Source organism: Hippocampus bargibanti, linkage group LG11 (genome assembly GCF_051943395.1).
Source record: "Hippocampus bargibanti isolate YZ-2025 linkage group LG11, ASM5194339v1, whole genome shotgun sequence".
Taxonomy (NCBI): domain Eukaryota; kingdom Metazoa; phylum Chordata; class Actinopteri; order Syngnathiformes; family Syngnathidae; genus Hippocampus; species Hippocampus bargibanti.
This window is the reverse complement of record NC_142744.1, coordinates 22,871,822-22,888,260: the sequence shown is the minus strand read 5'-3', so window position 1 is coordinate 22,888,260 and position 16,439 is coordinate 22,871,822. Positions and strand designations below refer to the sequence as shown.

Genomic DNA, 16,439 nt, shown 5'->3' with positions numbered 1-16,439 from the left:
ACGGAAAGCTTGGACGGCAGAAAAAAATCATTTGCACCGCCCTTCCCACTCTCGGGGAACTTGCACACTGCAATAATCAAGACAAGAGTGATGAAAATCCTACTGGACCCTCCACACCCCGCCCACCACTTTTCCCAGCTACTCCCCTCAGACGCGACCAATCCATGCGCACCAAATTCAACCAAATTTAAAAAGCTTCTTTCACCTAGCCATTAACTATCTAAACAGTAACCCGAATATAACTGTGTAGTTCCTTTTTGCAATTTTATAAATGTATTATCCCGTTGTCATCATTGTAGCTCCAGCTCCGTACTCACTTGAACCACTGTGTGCTTGATACTTTGATACATTGTCTCACAGTTGTTACTGAGCGATATCCCACTTATGGAATTCGATTAGATTAGCCTTTATTAGTGTCCTCCATGTCATGTCTTTTTTATGATGAGACTAGTGCAGCGTGTTCCACCGGAGACAAATTTCTTGTGTGTTCTACATACTTGGCCAATAAAGATTGTTCTGATTCTGAAGAAGGATCCCACTCACAGTTACGAGTGACGCTCTGTGAATGCTGGTGACTATGCACGCTCCACTGAGATATCCAGGAAAGACATGGTGAGTAAATGTATTTTATGCCTAGGTTAATGTTTGTTTTATGTCATAATACACTTGCAGTATCATGCACACTCCAGTGAGACAACCAGAAAGATATGGTACATTTATTTAATGCTTTGGTTAACTAATTTACAACAGATTCTTTTATTTCAGACAGTGGCGCTTTAGGTGGTTCAATTACATAGTAATTATGTACTTTATCAGAGTGCCACGGATGTTGTTGTGACGCGCCGTTTTCAGCTGATGTTGCTATGAGGACGTGAACTACCTGTCACTCTGTCCACTCGCCCCTCCAGGATACTGCTCCAGGTGGTAAAGAGATGTAAGCTCCCTCATTCCCGTTGATGGTCTTAGGTCCTCGCTTCCGGATCTCAATGGCCTCCCTGATCCAGCACTGATGTTTGTTTTCTTCGGTGCGGATGATTCTGGCCTTCTTCCAGTCCATGATGTGAATTTTCTCTTTTGCAGTGGTCTGTGATGGCTGATTTGTAGTGTTCTTGTTGTGCTTGTTCTTTTATTGCTCTTGTTTGTAGTGTTGCTGTCTCCTTGTCACACTCCTTCATGTGCTATTTTTTTCTTGCATGGGATTTCATATATTTAGTTGCATTTGTTTTCGGGGTGTCTTTTGTCCTTTGGATGTACCAATATCTGGCGGAGAGTTGTGTATGGTTTAACAGAATGACTCTCTGTCTTTGTGTTATGTTTTTTTGTTATTTAGATTTTTTTGGTTCTTTTGACTTCAAGACGGCGCCGCGAGAGTGGCTACCTTTCCAGCAGCTCCTGTATTTTGTTTTTCTACTTTCATTCCTTTCATATCTTTGCTGCTGTGAAATGTAATGTAATTTGTAATGTAATTTCTCCACTGCGAGACTAATAAAAGCAAACCAATCCAATCCAACAGATTTGCCTGTCAGATCTCAGAGGTAAGGTCACGCCTTCCTTGCAACATCAGCTGAAAAAAGGCACGTCACAACATTTGTGACACTCTGATGAAGGCGGAAGTACACGCCGAAACATGTCAGGTAATTGAACCACATAAAACGGCACTGTCTGTAATAAAATAATCTGTTATAGATTAGATCAGGGGTGTCCCCAACCCCTGGATTAGATAATAAGGAGACAGTATGAACTTAACGCAACTGCTTTGGTTAACATGTGTCTTTTTACAGTACATTAGCAGTTACAATACAAAGACAATTCTGTCTAGATTTAAGACTGAATTTTGAAGAGGCCAAATTATGATGAATAGCATTAGCCCCATCCAAGTCCACAAAGCACATGGAGACTGGTTGGGCGAATTCCCATGTACCCTCGAGGACCCTGCTAAGGGTGTAGAGCTGGTCCACTGTTCCGCGGCCGGGACAGTGGACCAGCTCTAGGCTCGACTTCCCGACGGACCCGCCCCTCTAGACCCCCTGAATAGACCTTTCCAGGCGGGCTGAGGAGTGTGATCCCTCTGTAGTTGTAACACACCCTCCGGTCCCCCCTTTTAAAAAGGGGGACCACCACCCCGGTCTGCCAATCCAGAGGCACTCTCCCCGATGACCACGCAATGTTGCAGAGGCGTGTCAGCCAAGACAGCCCCACATCATCCAGAGCCTTTAGGAACTTTGGGCTCCAACCCCAGGGCCTTGCCACCGAGGAGCTTTTTAACCACCTCAGTGACTTCAACCATAGAGATCGGAGAGCCCACCTCAGAGTCCCCAGACACTGCAAGGCGTGTTGGTGGAGTTGAGGAGGTCTTCGAAGTACTTTGCCCACCGGTTCACGACGTCTCGAGTCGAGGTCAGCAGCACCCCATCATCACTGTACATTGTGTTAGTGGTGCACTGCTTTCCCCTCCTGAGACGCCGGATGGTGGACCAGAATTTTCTCGAAGCGGTCCGGAAGTCGGCTTCCATGGCCTCACCGAAGTCTTCCCATGCCCGTTTTTGCCTCGGTGACGATCGAGGCTGCATTCCAAAACATGTGTCCAAAACATGAGGCCGCAAATGCGATGATACAACTACAAAGTCAATCATCGAACTGCAACCAAGGGTGTCCTGGTGCCACGTGCACATATGGACAACCTTATGTTTGAATAAAGTGTTTGTTATAGACAATCCGTGTCGAGCACAGAGGTCCAATAACACCCTCTAAGGTCTCCAAAAAGGAATCTGTCCCCCCACCCGAAGGCGCAGGGAAGCAACCCTCGAATCCCAACGTACAGGTGGCGAGCCGGGGGGCAATAAGTATGCCGACACCTGATCTACGCCTCTCACCGTGGGCAACTCCTGAGTGGAAGAGAGTCCAACCCCTCTCGAGAGGACTGGTACCAGAACCCAGGCTGTGTGTGGAGGCAAGCCCAACTATGTCTAGTTGGAACTTTTCGACCTCGTGCACCAGCTCGGGCTCGTTCCCTGTAAGAGAGGTGACGTTCCACGTCCCAAGAGCTAGCTTCTGCAGTCGAGGATCGGACCCCCAGGGTCCCCGCCTTTGGCTGCCGCCCAGCTCAAAATGCACCCGACCCCTCTGGCCCCTCCCATGGGTGCTGAGCCCTTGAGAAGGGGGACCCACCGGGCCCCATGAGTGTAGGCCGGGCCAACAGGCGCTCGACAGCGAGCGCCATCTCCAGGCCTGGCTCCAGTCCATTTATGTTTCTCCTCATATGGGGTCTTTTGAGTCGTACTTTGTCTGGTCCCTCACCAAGGACCTGTTTGCCATGGGTGACCCTGCCAGGGGCATACAGCCCCAGACAACCTAGCTCCTAGGATCATTGGGACACACAAACCCTTCCACCACGGTAAGGTGACGACTCATGGAGAGGTAGCATTACCTCAAAATGGGGAAATATGACTTGTTATAGTGGCAAAGAGAAATGTTGAAAATATATTATGGTACAACTTTAGGGTTGTTTACATGTATTTTTTGCTAAAATTGTCCCTGGCTGTATCTAAATCAAGAAAGTGAAGTGTGTGGATTTTGAAAATAAACCGTTCAGCAATGTTACAGGTGGGCTGGGCCTGAAACTGCCGGGGATTTTGGGCAAGATAAAAAAGAACCCTCTTCACACTGAAATACTGAATTGAAGCGGATTTACGTGTGACAGGAAATGTGAGACAGTCTCTTTTTGTGAAATGGATGCAACGGCTTCATATTTGGTTTCAACCTATAGCTTGTAGCAGACACACATTTCAGATTTCACCCTGATCCACTGGTGTAAAGGATGCTATTGCTTTGATCCTCTCCTCTTTCACCTAGAACTGCTTCATACAACAAGGAGGGCGCAGAAATTGCTAAAGATTGAATGACTGTCTCTGTCTTTTGTGTTGTGTAACATTATTTGGTTTTTTTTTTGCTGTTGTTTTCCAGCAGGTCTGTATTTTTGTTTTTCTACCTCTTCCTTTCCTTTCCTTTTAGTTTCATCACGTTCATTCGTATGCTGCTGTGAAATGTAAATGTACGACATTTCAAGGGTTATTTTTACTGACCGTTGATTGGTAATGACACATACAAATGTTTGTTTTCCTAACACACGGTCCACCTTTGTTTTCTTATAGTTCTTAGAGCGGCTGTAAGACGCAACAGCCGAATATGTTGAGTCACAGACCAGGAAATCGATGTGACAATCAAAAGATAGCTACATCTGGCTCCGGATGGGGAAAAGAGGGCATTGAATTTCACAACTTTCTGATACATAGAAAATTGCCATTCAAGAATAAGCTGCATTCTGGTTTTGGGACTCTTGTGTTCACTATAAAAGTGCAATTTTTCCAGCGTATGTACTGTTGCATGTGGGGTTCACAAATTATGGCAATAAATATGTTTTTATAGCAGCTGTTTTTGAGTTGTTGTTTTTTTAATGTGTGTCAAATATGGCTCATGGTCTGGCGCAGCATAGGGCCAGAGTTGCAGCAGGCTAGCCTCGCGGCACTCCGTCTGGTGTTGTGTTAGCGCCGCTAGCTCGTGCATCTAGTATTTGATATTATATTCCCCATAATGACAGACAGGAGGAAATGTCTGTATTTTCTCTTATGCAGCGGTCCTTCCCGGCCTGACACCCCCATTTCCTCCTCTTGAGCTCATTGGGGATGTCTGGTTTGACGGACAGTAGCCCGTTGTTTGCTCGCCATGCTAGCAGCGGTGTGGTGTGCAAATATCGGGGGCAGTGTTTTTCTTGTATTTTGCAAATATAAACGATAAAGGTTCAACAGGAGGACAAGGGGCAACTACCATCCGTCGTCCCCAGATATCCTCTTACGCCATCAAAAAAGACAATCTTCCCTGTGTGCAAATTTGTCCGTTTAACTCTCTCCGAGAAAAACTGACAAAATATTCAAAATTTCACCAGGCCTGATAACAGTGCAAACGTTGGTGTGTTTTTGTGCATAACTCGTTCCTCTAAACTGCAATGACAGTGTTTGAAATAGCGTCTGCCCGGTGGCCCGGGGCGTACAACTTTTACGTCGGAAACCTAACCCTAACCTTTTACGTATGAAAGTTGTATGCCCGACGTAAAAGTTGGGCATACAACTTTCTAAACGTCTCGGCCCGGGTGGCCAACAACTTCTTCAAGAAAAAAAAACAACATTTTTTCAAATCAAACGTCTGTTTGATTCAATAAATCAAAAGCTAAAAGCAAACATCCTTATTCATTTCATTCCTTTCATCACTTTGCTGCTGTGAAATGTAAATTTCTCCACTGTGAGACTAATAAAGGCAAATCCAATCCAATCCAATCCAAACCGCTACAAGCCAAGTGGAGTCCCCTTGGCTTGCAAATGACAATTTTGCATACTCGGCACCGGGAGCCAATCAGAAGCCTGTTTCGTGCCTAGGACTCCACCATGACTGAAAACTGTACTTGAGAGTTTTGAAAGCCGTTTGGAAAGAGGAGTCCATGTTGCTTTGAGCAGACAGCGCAACGCAAACATTGCATTCTGCACCATGATGAAAAAAACGACAACTGGAGCAAAATCTTCAGCAAGGGATATTTACCATTACCATATTTAAATTAGGCAAGGGAGCATTTGTGGAAGGTACTTCCTTAATTAAAAAAAAATTCTTTATACTTCACAACAATGTGTGTGTTTTGTTTTTTTGCCATTAGTCGTCTCATTGTGTTTCAAGTTATGAAAAATGGGGCCGGCAACTTTCTGGCCGGGCAGGCAACTTTTCAGAGTTGTCTGCCCGGGTGTCCGCTAACTTTTTGTGTGTCAGACACTGGCAATGAATAATAATTTCTAAAAAACAAGAAGGACCTTGCAGCGGTGACTGCTTGGGTCCTAATATGTTTTATAATAATAATAATTATCATTATTAATAGTTTGTAAAAAAAATATTCAAACTTAGCAGCGGTCACTGCTCAAGCATTTACTTGAAGAAAATAAAGTACTTAGGCAAAAATAAAATACTGCAAACAGCAAAATATGGTCCAAACGTGAATATAATAAACTACGCTACAGGTCACTCTACAACATGGCATGTTGGGAATGTATTTCAGCAACTGTACTGTTGGTGTCGCAAAACTTACTGTGATGCAAGTCTCGGCCTACGTAGGCTCATGCTATAGGTCCGTTTCCAGCTCTTTTTTCCTTGTCGATTCCTGACTCCATCCTCTTGATCCATCATCTGCTCCAGCAGAGTCTGGTCATCAGCATTTAGTGGAGCCACGCTAATGTCTCTGACAGCTCTGAACTCACCACAGTTATTCAGATGTTCATTCTCCAGTCTGAAGAAGTTCCACACAAACCGCCTGGAACAAAAAAAAATATTCCAAATGTTACAGTATTCTATTCTATGAATTTGGTGATCCTGGTTGGATGTAAAATTGCTACATCAAGTTAAAGCTTGGGGCGGGGGGCAGTAGAAACCACACAGTGTTTACACTTCCTAATACGAATCAAACAATAACTAAATTTCACATACAACATTGCAGTGTGAACCTCACGCTATTGAATGTGACATTTACATATTGTTAGATTTGTATTAGTAAGTGTAGAATGTCACATACAAGATAACAGTGTGAACCTCACGGTCTCCTCCATGAGCCATCATCTTAACATGGTGGAGAGGTTTGTGTGTCCAAATAAACCGAGGAGTTAAATTGTCAGGGGCTTTATGCCCTTGGCAGGGTCACCCATGGTAAACAGGTCCGTGGTGAGGGTCCAGACGGAGCACAGCTCAATCTTATGATGAATAAAATAAATGGAACCAAGTTTGCCTTGTCCGGACAGGGGTCACCGGGGTTCCTCTCAGGAGCCAGGCCTGGAATAGGGCTCATTGGGGAGTGCCTGGTGGCCTACACCCATGGGGCCCCGCTCAGCTCAGACCAAAGACGCAATGCTCTCTTGCAGGGAAGGAGCCCGAATTGATGTCCGAGGTAGAAAAGCTCTGACTAGATATAGTCGGATTTGTCTCCACAAACAACCTGGTTTCTGGTACCAGCCCTCTCGAGAGGAGTTGGACTCTGTTCAACTTTGGAGTTGCCCATGGTGAGAGGCATAGATCAGGTGTGGGCACACTCATTGATCCCCGGCTCACTGCTTGTATATTGGGATTCACTCAGGTAGACGAGAGGGTTCCTTCCCTCTGCCTTCAGTTGGAGGGGAGTGGACCCTGACTGTTGTTTGTGCATATGCACCAAAACACAGTTCAGTGTATTGAAGTGTTTTTTGGAGTCCTGAGAAGGTGTACTCGTGAGTACTCCTGCTGGGGACTCCCTTGTTCTTCTGGGTGATTTCAATGCTCATGTGGGCAATGACAGTGAGACCTGGAGGGCCGTAATGAGGAGCGCCCCCTTTCCTGATTAGATCTGATCGGAGCCTCCTTTTCACCAGTGGATCAGGGACATGGTGAAATGAGCACGTCTACTACAAGATAAAGGTTGAAAGCAAACACAAAGCTAAATAATTCATTGACCAAAAGAGACTGTCTCACATCTCCTGTCCCACATAAATCCGCTTCACTTGTTCTGCGAGTGCAGGGGTCGGCAACCCAAAATGTTGAAAGAGCCATATTGGACCAAAAAACAAATATGTCTGGAGCCTCATAATGAAGGCAACACATGCTGTATGTATTTATATTAGCTATATTAGCCTACTATCCAAATGACTAAGTTGGCTACAAATACATAATGAGCCTTCATGATTAAATATTTATTTTCCCTGCAGCGCATCCTGTAGAGAATGGCGCACCACGTGACTACTCTGTTGTACGATGCCACCTCGAGTTTAACTTCATTACAATATTAATGAATTATGTTTCATTGCTTTGATGAAATTAAAGAAATGCAATAAAGAAATCCGATTTTTGATGTCATTTTTATTTTGACAACAAAATGGAACGTGCATAACGTGCCCCTTATCTGGGCAACAAACAGAGTACAATAAAACGCAGCCTGCATTTATAAAAATAAAACAGCAGGCTTTTGAAAAGGTAAAGTATATAAAATCAAATTAATACAGTTTAAGTTTGATTTCTGTGCAAATGCCAAGCAAGTCAGTGCAAGGGTAAAACGCAGCAGCATCCTCTTCTCTTTTGACACGCAACCAACGCAGCTATCCTGGGACATGAGACACTTTATTATTTATCGTCCGGGTTGTAACAAAACTTGCAGCAGTAGTGGAGTTTGGAGATGCAATCCACTTCTTAAATCTATTTTTACACTCCTCTAATTTCTCCAGAAGTAATGCAATCGCACTTTTTCTCTCACTCCTAACTGGATGCCTTCCCTGGAAATGTCTTTCCACATTACTATTTTTGTTATTTGACAACTTCTCGCTACAGAGCAAACATATAGGCAATCCTTCCACATTGGCAATGAATGCAAATGATTCGGTCCAAGAATCGTTGAATCCTCTGTTCTCCTCAGTTATTTTTCTCTTTTTCCGTTGGGATTCATGGCCCGGTTTGTTTACAACAGCCACCTGCCTGGCATCCCGCCCTGCTGATAGAAACGTGTGTCGTAGGCTATGACGCAAATCTTCGTTGACAGAAATGTTGAAATGTAATATTTATTCTACACATTTTTACAGCATTGGAAAACGTTAAGAATGTTTGTGTTGTTGTTCCTACAGAAACCATATTTAAACAAAAATATATATTTCCCTCCCCCATCTTTTTCCATTTTCAAACATTTTTAAAAAAGCTCCAGGGAGCCACTAGGGGACGCTAAAGAACCGCATGCGGCTCTTGAGCGCGGGCTGCCGACCCCCGTGCTAGGGGATTTCAATGCTCACGTGGGCAATGACAGTGACACATGGAAGGGCATGATTGGGAGGAACGCTACCCCCTTCCCCCGAGCTGAAGCCGAGTGGTGTTTTGTTATTGGATTCTGTGCTCGACACTGATTGTCTATAACAACTACCTTGTTCAAACATAAGGGTGTCCATATGTGCACTTTGCAGAAGGACACCCTTTGCTGCAGTTCGATGATTGATTGCTCTCTGATTGTATCATTGGATTTGTGGCTGCATGTTTTGAACACATGGGTGAAGAGAGGTGGAGCTGTCAACTGATCACCGCCTGGCTCTGATTTCCGGGTTGAGTGAACAATGGCGTGTGTGGCTGCTGCTGCTCAACCACAGAAAAACTTATCCTGTGACAGTAAAGTGACCTTGAGAGTTTTGAAAGGCGCTTATAAATGAAATGTCTTCTTCTTCTTATTATTATTATTATTATTATTATTATTATTATTATTGTAAGATGGTCCGACCTGCCGTATTGTGAGGGTTTGTTGGAGTTTGTTGGAGAGTTTGTTGGAGCGGAGTCCCCTGTCAGAAGGAGTTTCAACTCCCACCTCCAGCAGAACTCTTCACATGTGCCGGGGGATGTGCGGACATTGAGTCTGAATAGACCATGTTCCGTACTCATCCTGTTGAGGCGAACATTCAGAGTTGTGGCCGTAAGGTAGTTGGTGCCTGTTGTGGCGGCAACCCCCGTACTCGCTGGTGGACACCAGTAGTAAGGGATGCTGTCAAGCTGAAGAAGGAGTCCTATCTGGCCTATATGGCCTGTGGGACCCCAGAGGCAGCTGATATGTATCGATTAGCCAAGCGGAATGCGAATTTGGTGGTCACCGCGACAAAAACTGGCGCATAGGAAGAGTTCAGTGAGGTTGTGGAAGCCGACTTCCGGAAAGCTTTGAGGAAATTCTGGTCCACCATTCAGTTCTCAGGGGGGAAAGCAGTGCACCACTAAAACCGTGTACAGTGAGGATGGGGCGATGATAACCTAGACTTGGGACGCTGTGAGCTGTTGGGCAGAGTACTTCGAAGAGCTGCTCAACTTCACCAACACACCTTCTTTGGAGGAAGCAGAGTCTGGTGACTCTGGGATGGGCTCTGCGATCTCTGTGGTTGAAGTCACAGATGTAGTTAAAAAGCTCCTCGGTGGCAAGGCACCAGGGGTGGTTGAGATCCGCCCAGAGTTCCTTAATGCCCTGGATGTTGTGGGCATGTGTTGGTTGACACGCCACTGCAACATCACACGGTCATCGGGAGAGTGCCTCTGGATTGGCAGACCAGGGTGGTGGTTCCCTTTTCAAAGGGGGGACCGCGAGGGTGTGTTCCAACGACAGAAGGATCATATTCCTTAGCCCCACTGGTATGTCTATTCAGGGTCTCGGGGAGGGGGCTTATCAGGAAGTCGAGCCTCAGATTGAGGAGAAGCAGTGTGGGTTTCGTCCTGGCTGTGGAACAGTGGACCAGCTCTTCACACTTAGCAGGGTCCTCGAGGGTGCATGGGAAATCGCCCAACCAGTCAACATGTAGTGGTGGGAATATGAGGCCTCATGAAGCAATGAGGCATTCCACCCAAATGGTTCACTTTTTGGCCGATGCATCATCGAGCCCCAATTGCTCGACTGCGCAATCATGTGAATACTAAATCATAACAGACAGTGATAAAAGGCAGGGAGTTGTGATGCGAATGACTGTGTGTGTGTGTTACTTGAAATATTTTTTTTACTTCAGACATTGACACACAAAGAAGGAACATGACACACCTTTCATTCATTTTTGTTGAAAGCAAGGTGTTCTGTTGGTACCCAAGTTCCTCCAAACAAAGTTTACACTTCACCTTTTAAAATATCAGCAAGTAGAATACGTTAAAACCAGTGATACACCTTGTTGTCACAGTAGTTTACATTATATATTCACACTGGTTATTGTAATTTGTACCATGTGCTCTCTGTGAATGGTGCATCCAATGCAGAACAAGTCCGATTAATATCTGTCAAGTGATACTTTTTTGAAAGCATTTTTAGCAGTTCCGAGGCTTTGGGCGTGGCCACAAACAAAAGTAACCTCGAATTGCGCTTGGCAAATTGTTTCACCTGTTTACTCGGCATATGCCGTGGAGCCTCAGCACAGTCGGGCACATCACTCTCTACATGTGCCTTGTGGACTTGGAGAAGGCGTTTGACCGAGTTCCTCGCAGAGTTTTGTGGGGGGAGGGTGCTTTGGTAGTATCAGATAGAGAAAACTCTGATACGGGCCATTCGGTCCCGAGATGACCGAAGTCAGAGTTTGGTTCGCATTGTCGGCAGTATGTCGGAATAATTTCCAGTGAGGGTTGGGCTCCGCCAAGGCTGCCCTTTGTCACCGATTCTGTTCGTAACCTTTATGACAGAATTTCTAGGCACAGCCGAAGCGTTTAAGGGCTCCATTCTGGCGGCTTTCATATAGCAACCCTGCTTTTTGCAGATGTGGTACTGTCAGGGCCTTCAAGTGGGGCCTTCAAACTCTCACTGTAGCATTTCGCAGCCGAATGTAAAGTGGTTGGGATGAGAATCAGCACTTCCTAATCAGAGACAATCGGAAAAGGGTGAAGTGCCCTCTTCGGGTCAGGAGGAGATTATGTCATGATCTGGTTGGCGACCAATGGGGGGCGCTGTCGGCCCCGCCTGCACCTGCACAGGTGCTGGTCGTCCCGATCAGATTGGCGACCAACGGGTAGCGACGTCAGCCCTGCCTGCAGCCTCGCAGGTGCTGGTCGTCTTAATCACTGACACTTAAAATGAGACCCGGCACGACCATCTGGTGTCGGTTCATTGTTTGCTGCTTGTTTGCTGCATGCTGTGCATGCGTTTGTTTAACCTTGCCGGACTTTTACTTTTGGTCTTCTTTTGATACTTTGTATTTTTTCTGTTCAGTTGATTTTGATGTTTTACATTTTGTTCCTGCTGACCTTTATTTTAATACAATTTGTCAAACAACCTCCTGCTCCCTCCTGCCTGCTTCTTGGGATCCGCACCCGCCATCATCACCTCGCAAACCGTGACAGAATGAACCGACCAACCATCGGATCCCGCAGGTACATCGGACCCGTCTCATTTCCACCCTGTGCCTGGCAATGCTACGTCCACGTTAGCCAGAGCCTCGTTGAGTTTGAATTGCGTCACTCGACGAGCCGTAACGTCCACGTAAACGTCCGGCCGAGACCTCCTTCCAGATGGACGTCCAGGGAGACACTGGGGGTCTGGCAGTGCACGCCCACGTCCAGCCACGCTGTCGTCGTGCATGACGAATTGAGTCTCATCCACGACGAGCCGTGCAACGTCCGCGTCAACGTCAGTCCGAGACCCCACTCACCGCTGGTTCCCGGAGCGGCTCCGGACTGGTCTCGTTCTGGTCTCGTGCCAGGCAGTTCACGCCCACGTCGGCATCCGGCCGAGACCTGGTCCCATACGGCCGTACGGGGTGCCATTCTGCGCCTGGCAGTTCGACGTCCACGTTGAGCCATGTGCCGTCGCGTGAACGTGCGAGAGGGATCGCACTCACTCCCACGACGATCCGTGCCGCGTCTTCGTCCACCCCAGGCCGAGTCCCGTTCCCTTCAGGCCGCCGCCCGACGTATGCTGGAGAGTCAGCGGTTGCCCTCTCCACCGATCGTTCCCTGGCGAGTGGACCTTTTGGGAGACTGTTGGGACTTCTGGAAGCAGCCCCTTGAAGGGGGGGGGGGGGTTACTGTCAGGATCTGGTTGGCGACCAACAGGGGGCGCTGTCGGTCCCGCCTGCACCTGCACAGGTGCTGGTCGTCACGACCAGATTGGCGACGTCAGCCCTGCCTGCAGCCTTGCAGGTGCTGGTCGTTTAATGACTGACACTTAAGAGGACACCCGGCACGACCATCCGGTGTCGGTTCATTGTTTGCTGCATGCATTGTGTATGTGTTTGTTTAACCTTTGCGGACTTTTACTTTTGGTCTTCTTTTGATACTTTGTATTTTTTCTGTTCAGTTGATTTTGATGTTTTACATTTTGTTCCTGCTGACCTTTATTTTAATACAATTTGTCAAACAACCTCCTGCTCCCTCCTGCCTGCCTCTTTGGATCCGCACCCGCCATCACCACCTCGCAAACCGTGACAGATTTAGCCCCAAGTGGAGGAGTTTAAATATCTGGAAGTCTTGTTCACAAATGACGGTAGGAAGGACCGAGAGATTGAAAGGTGGATCAGCGTAGGGCCTGCTGTGATGCGGACTTTGTGAGTTCCCAGTTACAAGTGGCCGAAATGAGCTTTCTCCGGAGTCTGTCCGGGTTCTTCCTTAGAGATAAGGTGAGAAAATTGGTCATCCGAGAGGGGCTCAGAGTCGAGTACATAGGGAGGAGGCAGATGAGGTTGCTCGGGCATCTGATTAGGAGGCCTCCTGGACTTCTTCCTGGTGAGGTGTTCCGGGCATGCTCCACTGTCAGAAGACCGACATGCTGGAGAGAGTATGTCAACCAGCTGGCCTGGAAGGCAGGAAGAGCTGGAAGACGTTTTGACAGACAATGAATGGCTGAACCTCACGGTATGTTTATTTTCACAATAATGTGGAGGGTCAGAAAAGTGATGGGTGGAAAAAAACTGAAGAGATTGGTGAAAAACATATTTTTAACATAACTTTGAAAAGAAAAAAGCTCATCAATTTGAATATCAAAGAGCTTTTCTTTTGCAATGTATTCTATAAAATATATACAGGTAACATCCGAGTTATGACCGGGTTCCGATCCGACAAAATGGTCGTAAGTCAAACGGTCGTAAATTGAAAAGAATTCAAAATGGCTGAGGATCACGTGATCATAACAACTGACGACACGCTGGGATCTCCTATACGACAGGGTAGTATACGATGTCAATCTGTTGTTTTTAAGCAACGTTTTATATTGAATACTATTACATACCAAAATGTTAACAGTTCATTTATAAATCTTATAACTTTTAGTGTCATTTTAACCATTTTATATTTCGTATTATAGATCTGTATTACTGTGTCGGCGCACACGCTTTCTCCTGACCCAAATACGCACGGCTTCCCATGCATGTGAGCTGTCCAAAAATCGCTCTCCCTGCTAACGGAGAAGCCAGAAGAGGTCATCTGTCTCAAAGAGGCGACGGCGCCGACCGTGAGCACGACGCGGCGTTTGCGTCACAGCGATCCCACCCGCTCGAGCGCCAGCACCCACCGACCCCCCTCTGCCTCCGATTGCTGTGCGAGTGAGATGCTGTTATGCTGGAGTAAATTCTCGTATGTGTTTGTTAAGAAACAGTTATTTTGTATCATCATTTTGTGCAATCCTGCAAAACATCCTACTTTTTCGATAGTGTCACGTTCAGATTGACAGCTGGGGGCGGGGCCACGCCTCCCCGCTTCCACCACTTCCTTCTTCAGGACAACGGGTATGAAAACGGGACGCTGTCAACTTGTATTTGTACTTTGTATGACCCTGGACTTTCTATATCTTCGGTTCTCGCCCCCCAATCCTTTCGGGATTGTTCCCTTTCTGCACCACGGTGTGCGAGTTACTTTTCGCCATTATCGGGTTTCTGACCCCCCCACTTGTCGTTTTTGGTATTTATTTTTGATCATTCCCCTGGTCCTCTTTTTGGGACCAGCGCTTTGTGTTGTCTCTGAACAAATCATCCTGCACGGACCTCTGTCTCTGTCTTTTATTCGACCAAATGCATCGCAAACACGCCGCGGAGTTAAACAGCATTGCTGGCTGTAGCGGTGGCAGCCGTAGAATTAAAAAAGTAAGTAAGTATGGGTGGTCGTAACTCACGCCGGTCGTAAATCGGATGTTACCTGTATTTGGAAGATCTTTTGCAAACCATTGTATTCTGTTTTTGTGTTTAACGCAATATCCCAACTTCATTAGAATTGGGTTTTAATGTAGCCACAAGGGGGCACAAGCCAGTGTCTTATTGTGCCGGTCCCAAGCCCGGATAAATACAGAGGGTTGTGTCAGGAAGGGCATCCGACGTAAAAAAATTGCCAAAACAAATATGCGAATCAAACCTATGAAACTCTGGGAAAGAGTAGTTGAAGCTAGACTAAGAGCAGAAGTGAACATTTGTGACCAGCAGTATGGCTTCATGCCAAAAAAAGAGTACGACAGATGCAGTGTTTGCTTTAAGAATGCTGATAGAGAAGTACAGAGAAGGTCAGAAGGAATTGCATTGTCTTTGTAGATCTGGAGAAAGCGTATGACAGGGTGCCCAGAGAAGAGCTGTGGCATTGCATGAGGAAGTCTGGAGTGACGGAAAAGTATGTCAGAGCGGTGCAAGACATGTATCATGACTGTAAAACAGTTGTGAGGTGTGCCGTCGGTATGACTGAGGAATTCAAGGTGAAGGTGGGACTCCACCAGGGGTCAGCTCTGAGCCCCTTCTTGTTTTCTATGGTGATGGACAGGCTGACAGACGATGTTAGACAAGAATCTCCTTGGACCATGATGTTTGCAGATGACATTGTGATCTGTAGCGAGAACGGGGAACAGGTGGCGGAGAAACTAGAGATGTGGAGATATGCCCTGGAAAGGTGAGGAATGAAGATCAGTCGCAGCAAGACGGAATATATGTGTGTGAATGAGAGGGATCCAAGTGCAAGAGTGATGCTACAGGGAGAAGAGATAAAGAAGGTGGAGGATTTTAAGTACTTGGGGTCAACTGTCCAGAGCAATGGAGAGTGTGGAAAAGAGGTGAAGAAGCGTGTCCAGGCAGGCTGGAGCGGCTGGAGAAAAATGTCAGGTGTGATGTGTGATAGAAGGGTTTCATCTAGGATGAAAGGAAAAGTGTATAAAACAGTGGTGAGACCAGCCATGATGTTTGGACTGGAAACAGTGCCACTGAAGAAAAGACAGGAAGCAGAGCTGGAGGTAGCAGAGCTGAAGATGTTGAGGTTTTCTTTGGGAGTGACCAGGTTCGACAGGATAAGGAATGAGTATATTAGAGGCACAAGTTATATTAGAGGCTTTGGAGAGAAAGTCAGAGAGGCCAGACTGAGATGGTTTGGACATGTCCAGAGGAGAGAGAGTGACTATATCGGGAGAATCGATGAGAAGGTTTCTTCAGCCGTCATCTGTACAAAAGTGAAGGTTTCGGACGTTTCGCCTCCTATCCAAGAGGCTTCGTCAGCGAACTAAAGTCTGACTGGTCGTATCGGCCCCATTTATATATCCCTAATGTCCAGACATGGTGGCGCCGGACACAGCTATGATAGGTCCCTACTCTCAGGTTGGGGGGCCAGGGGACCCCTCCCTGTGGCCCCACTGATTGTTCCTACATTCCTGACTAACGACTGGCCTATTACCCCCACTCCTGTACGACTGAGAGCTTACACAGACGTATATCGGGAGAAGGATGGTGAGCCTTGAACTGCCAGGCAGGAGACCGAGAGGAAGACCGAAGAGGAGGTTTATGGATGTGGTCAAAGAGGACATGAAGGTAGCTGGTGTGAGGGAAGAGGATGCACAAAACCGGGATAGATGGAGGACATTGATTCGCTGTGGCGACCCCTGAGGGGAAAAGCCGAAAGGAAAAGAAGAAGATTAGAATTGGGTTTTCACTGCCTTTGACACAGCC

At 46.6% G+C, this 16,439-nt stretch overlaps 1 protein-coding gene across 2 annotated transcripts in view; it reads right to left on the bottom strand.

The window, feature by feature from the left end:
• Window positions 1–16,439, bottom strand: part of LOC148891954 (solute carrier family 53 member 1-like) — an 86,408-nt gene that overhangs the window by 4,087 nt on the left and 65,882 nt on the right. Inside the window, exons 15-16 of one of the 2 annotated variants that reach the window (XM_089007467.1) lie at window positions 6,294–6,346; window positions 6,125–6,222 (exon numbers count right to left, since the gene is read on the bottom strand). In XM_089007467.1, the coding sequence (XP_088863593.1) occupies window positions 6,158–6,222; window positions 6,294–6,346 (118 nt within the window). In that variant the 3' untranslated portion in view covers window positions 6,125–6,157. Of the gene's footprint in view, window positions 1–6,124; window positions 6,347–16,439 lie in introns of both variants that reach the window. The other variant, XM_089007466.1, reaches the window with a different exon arrangement.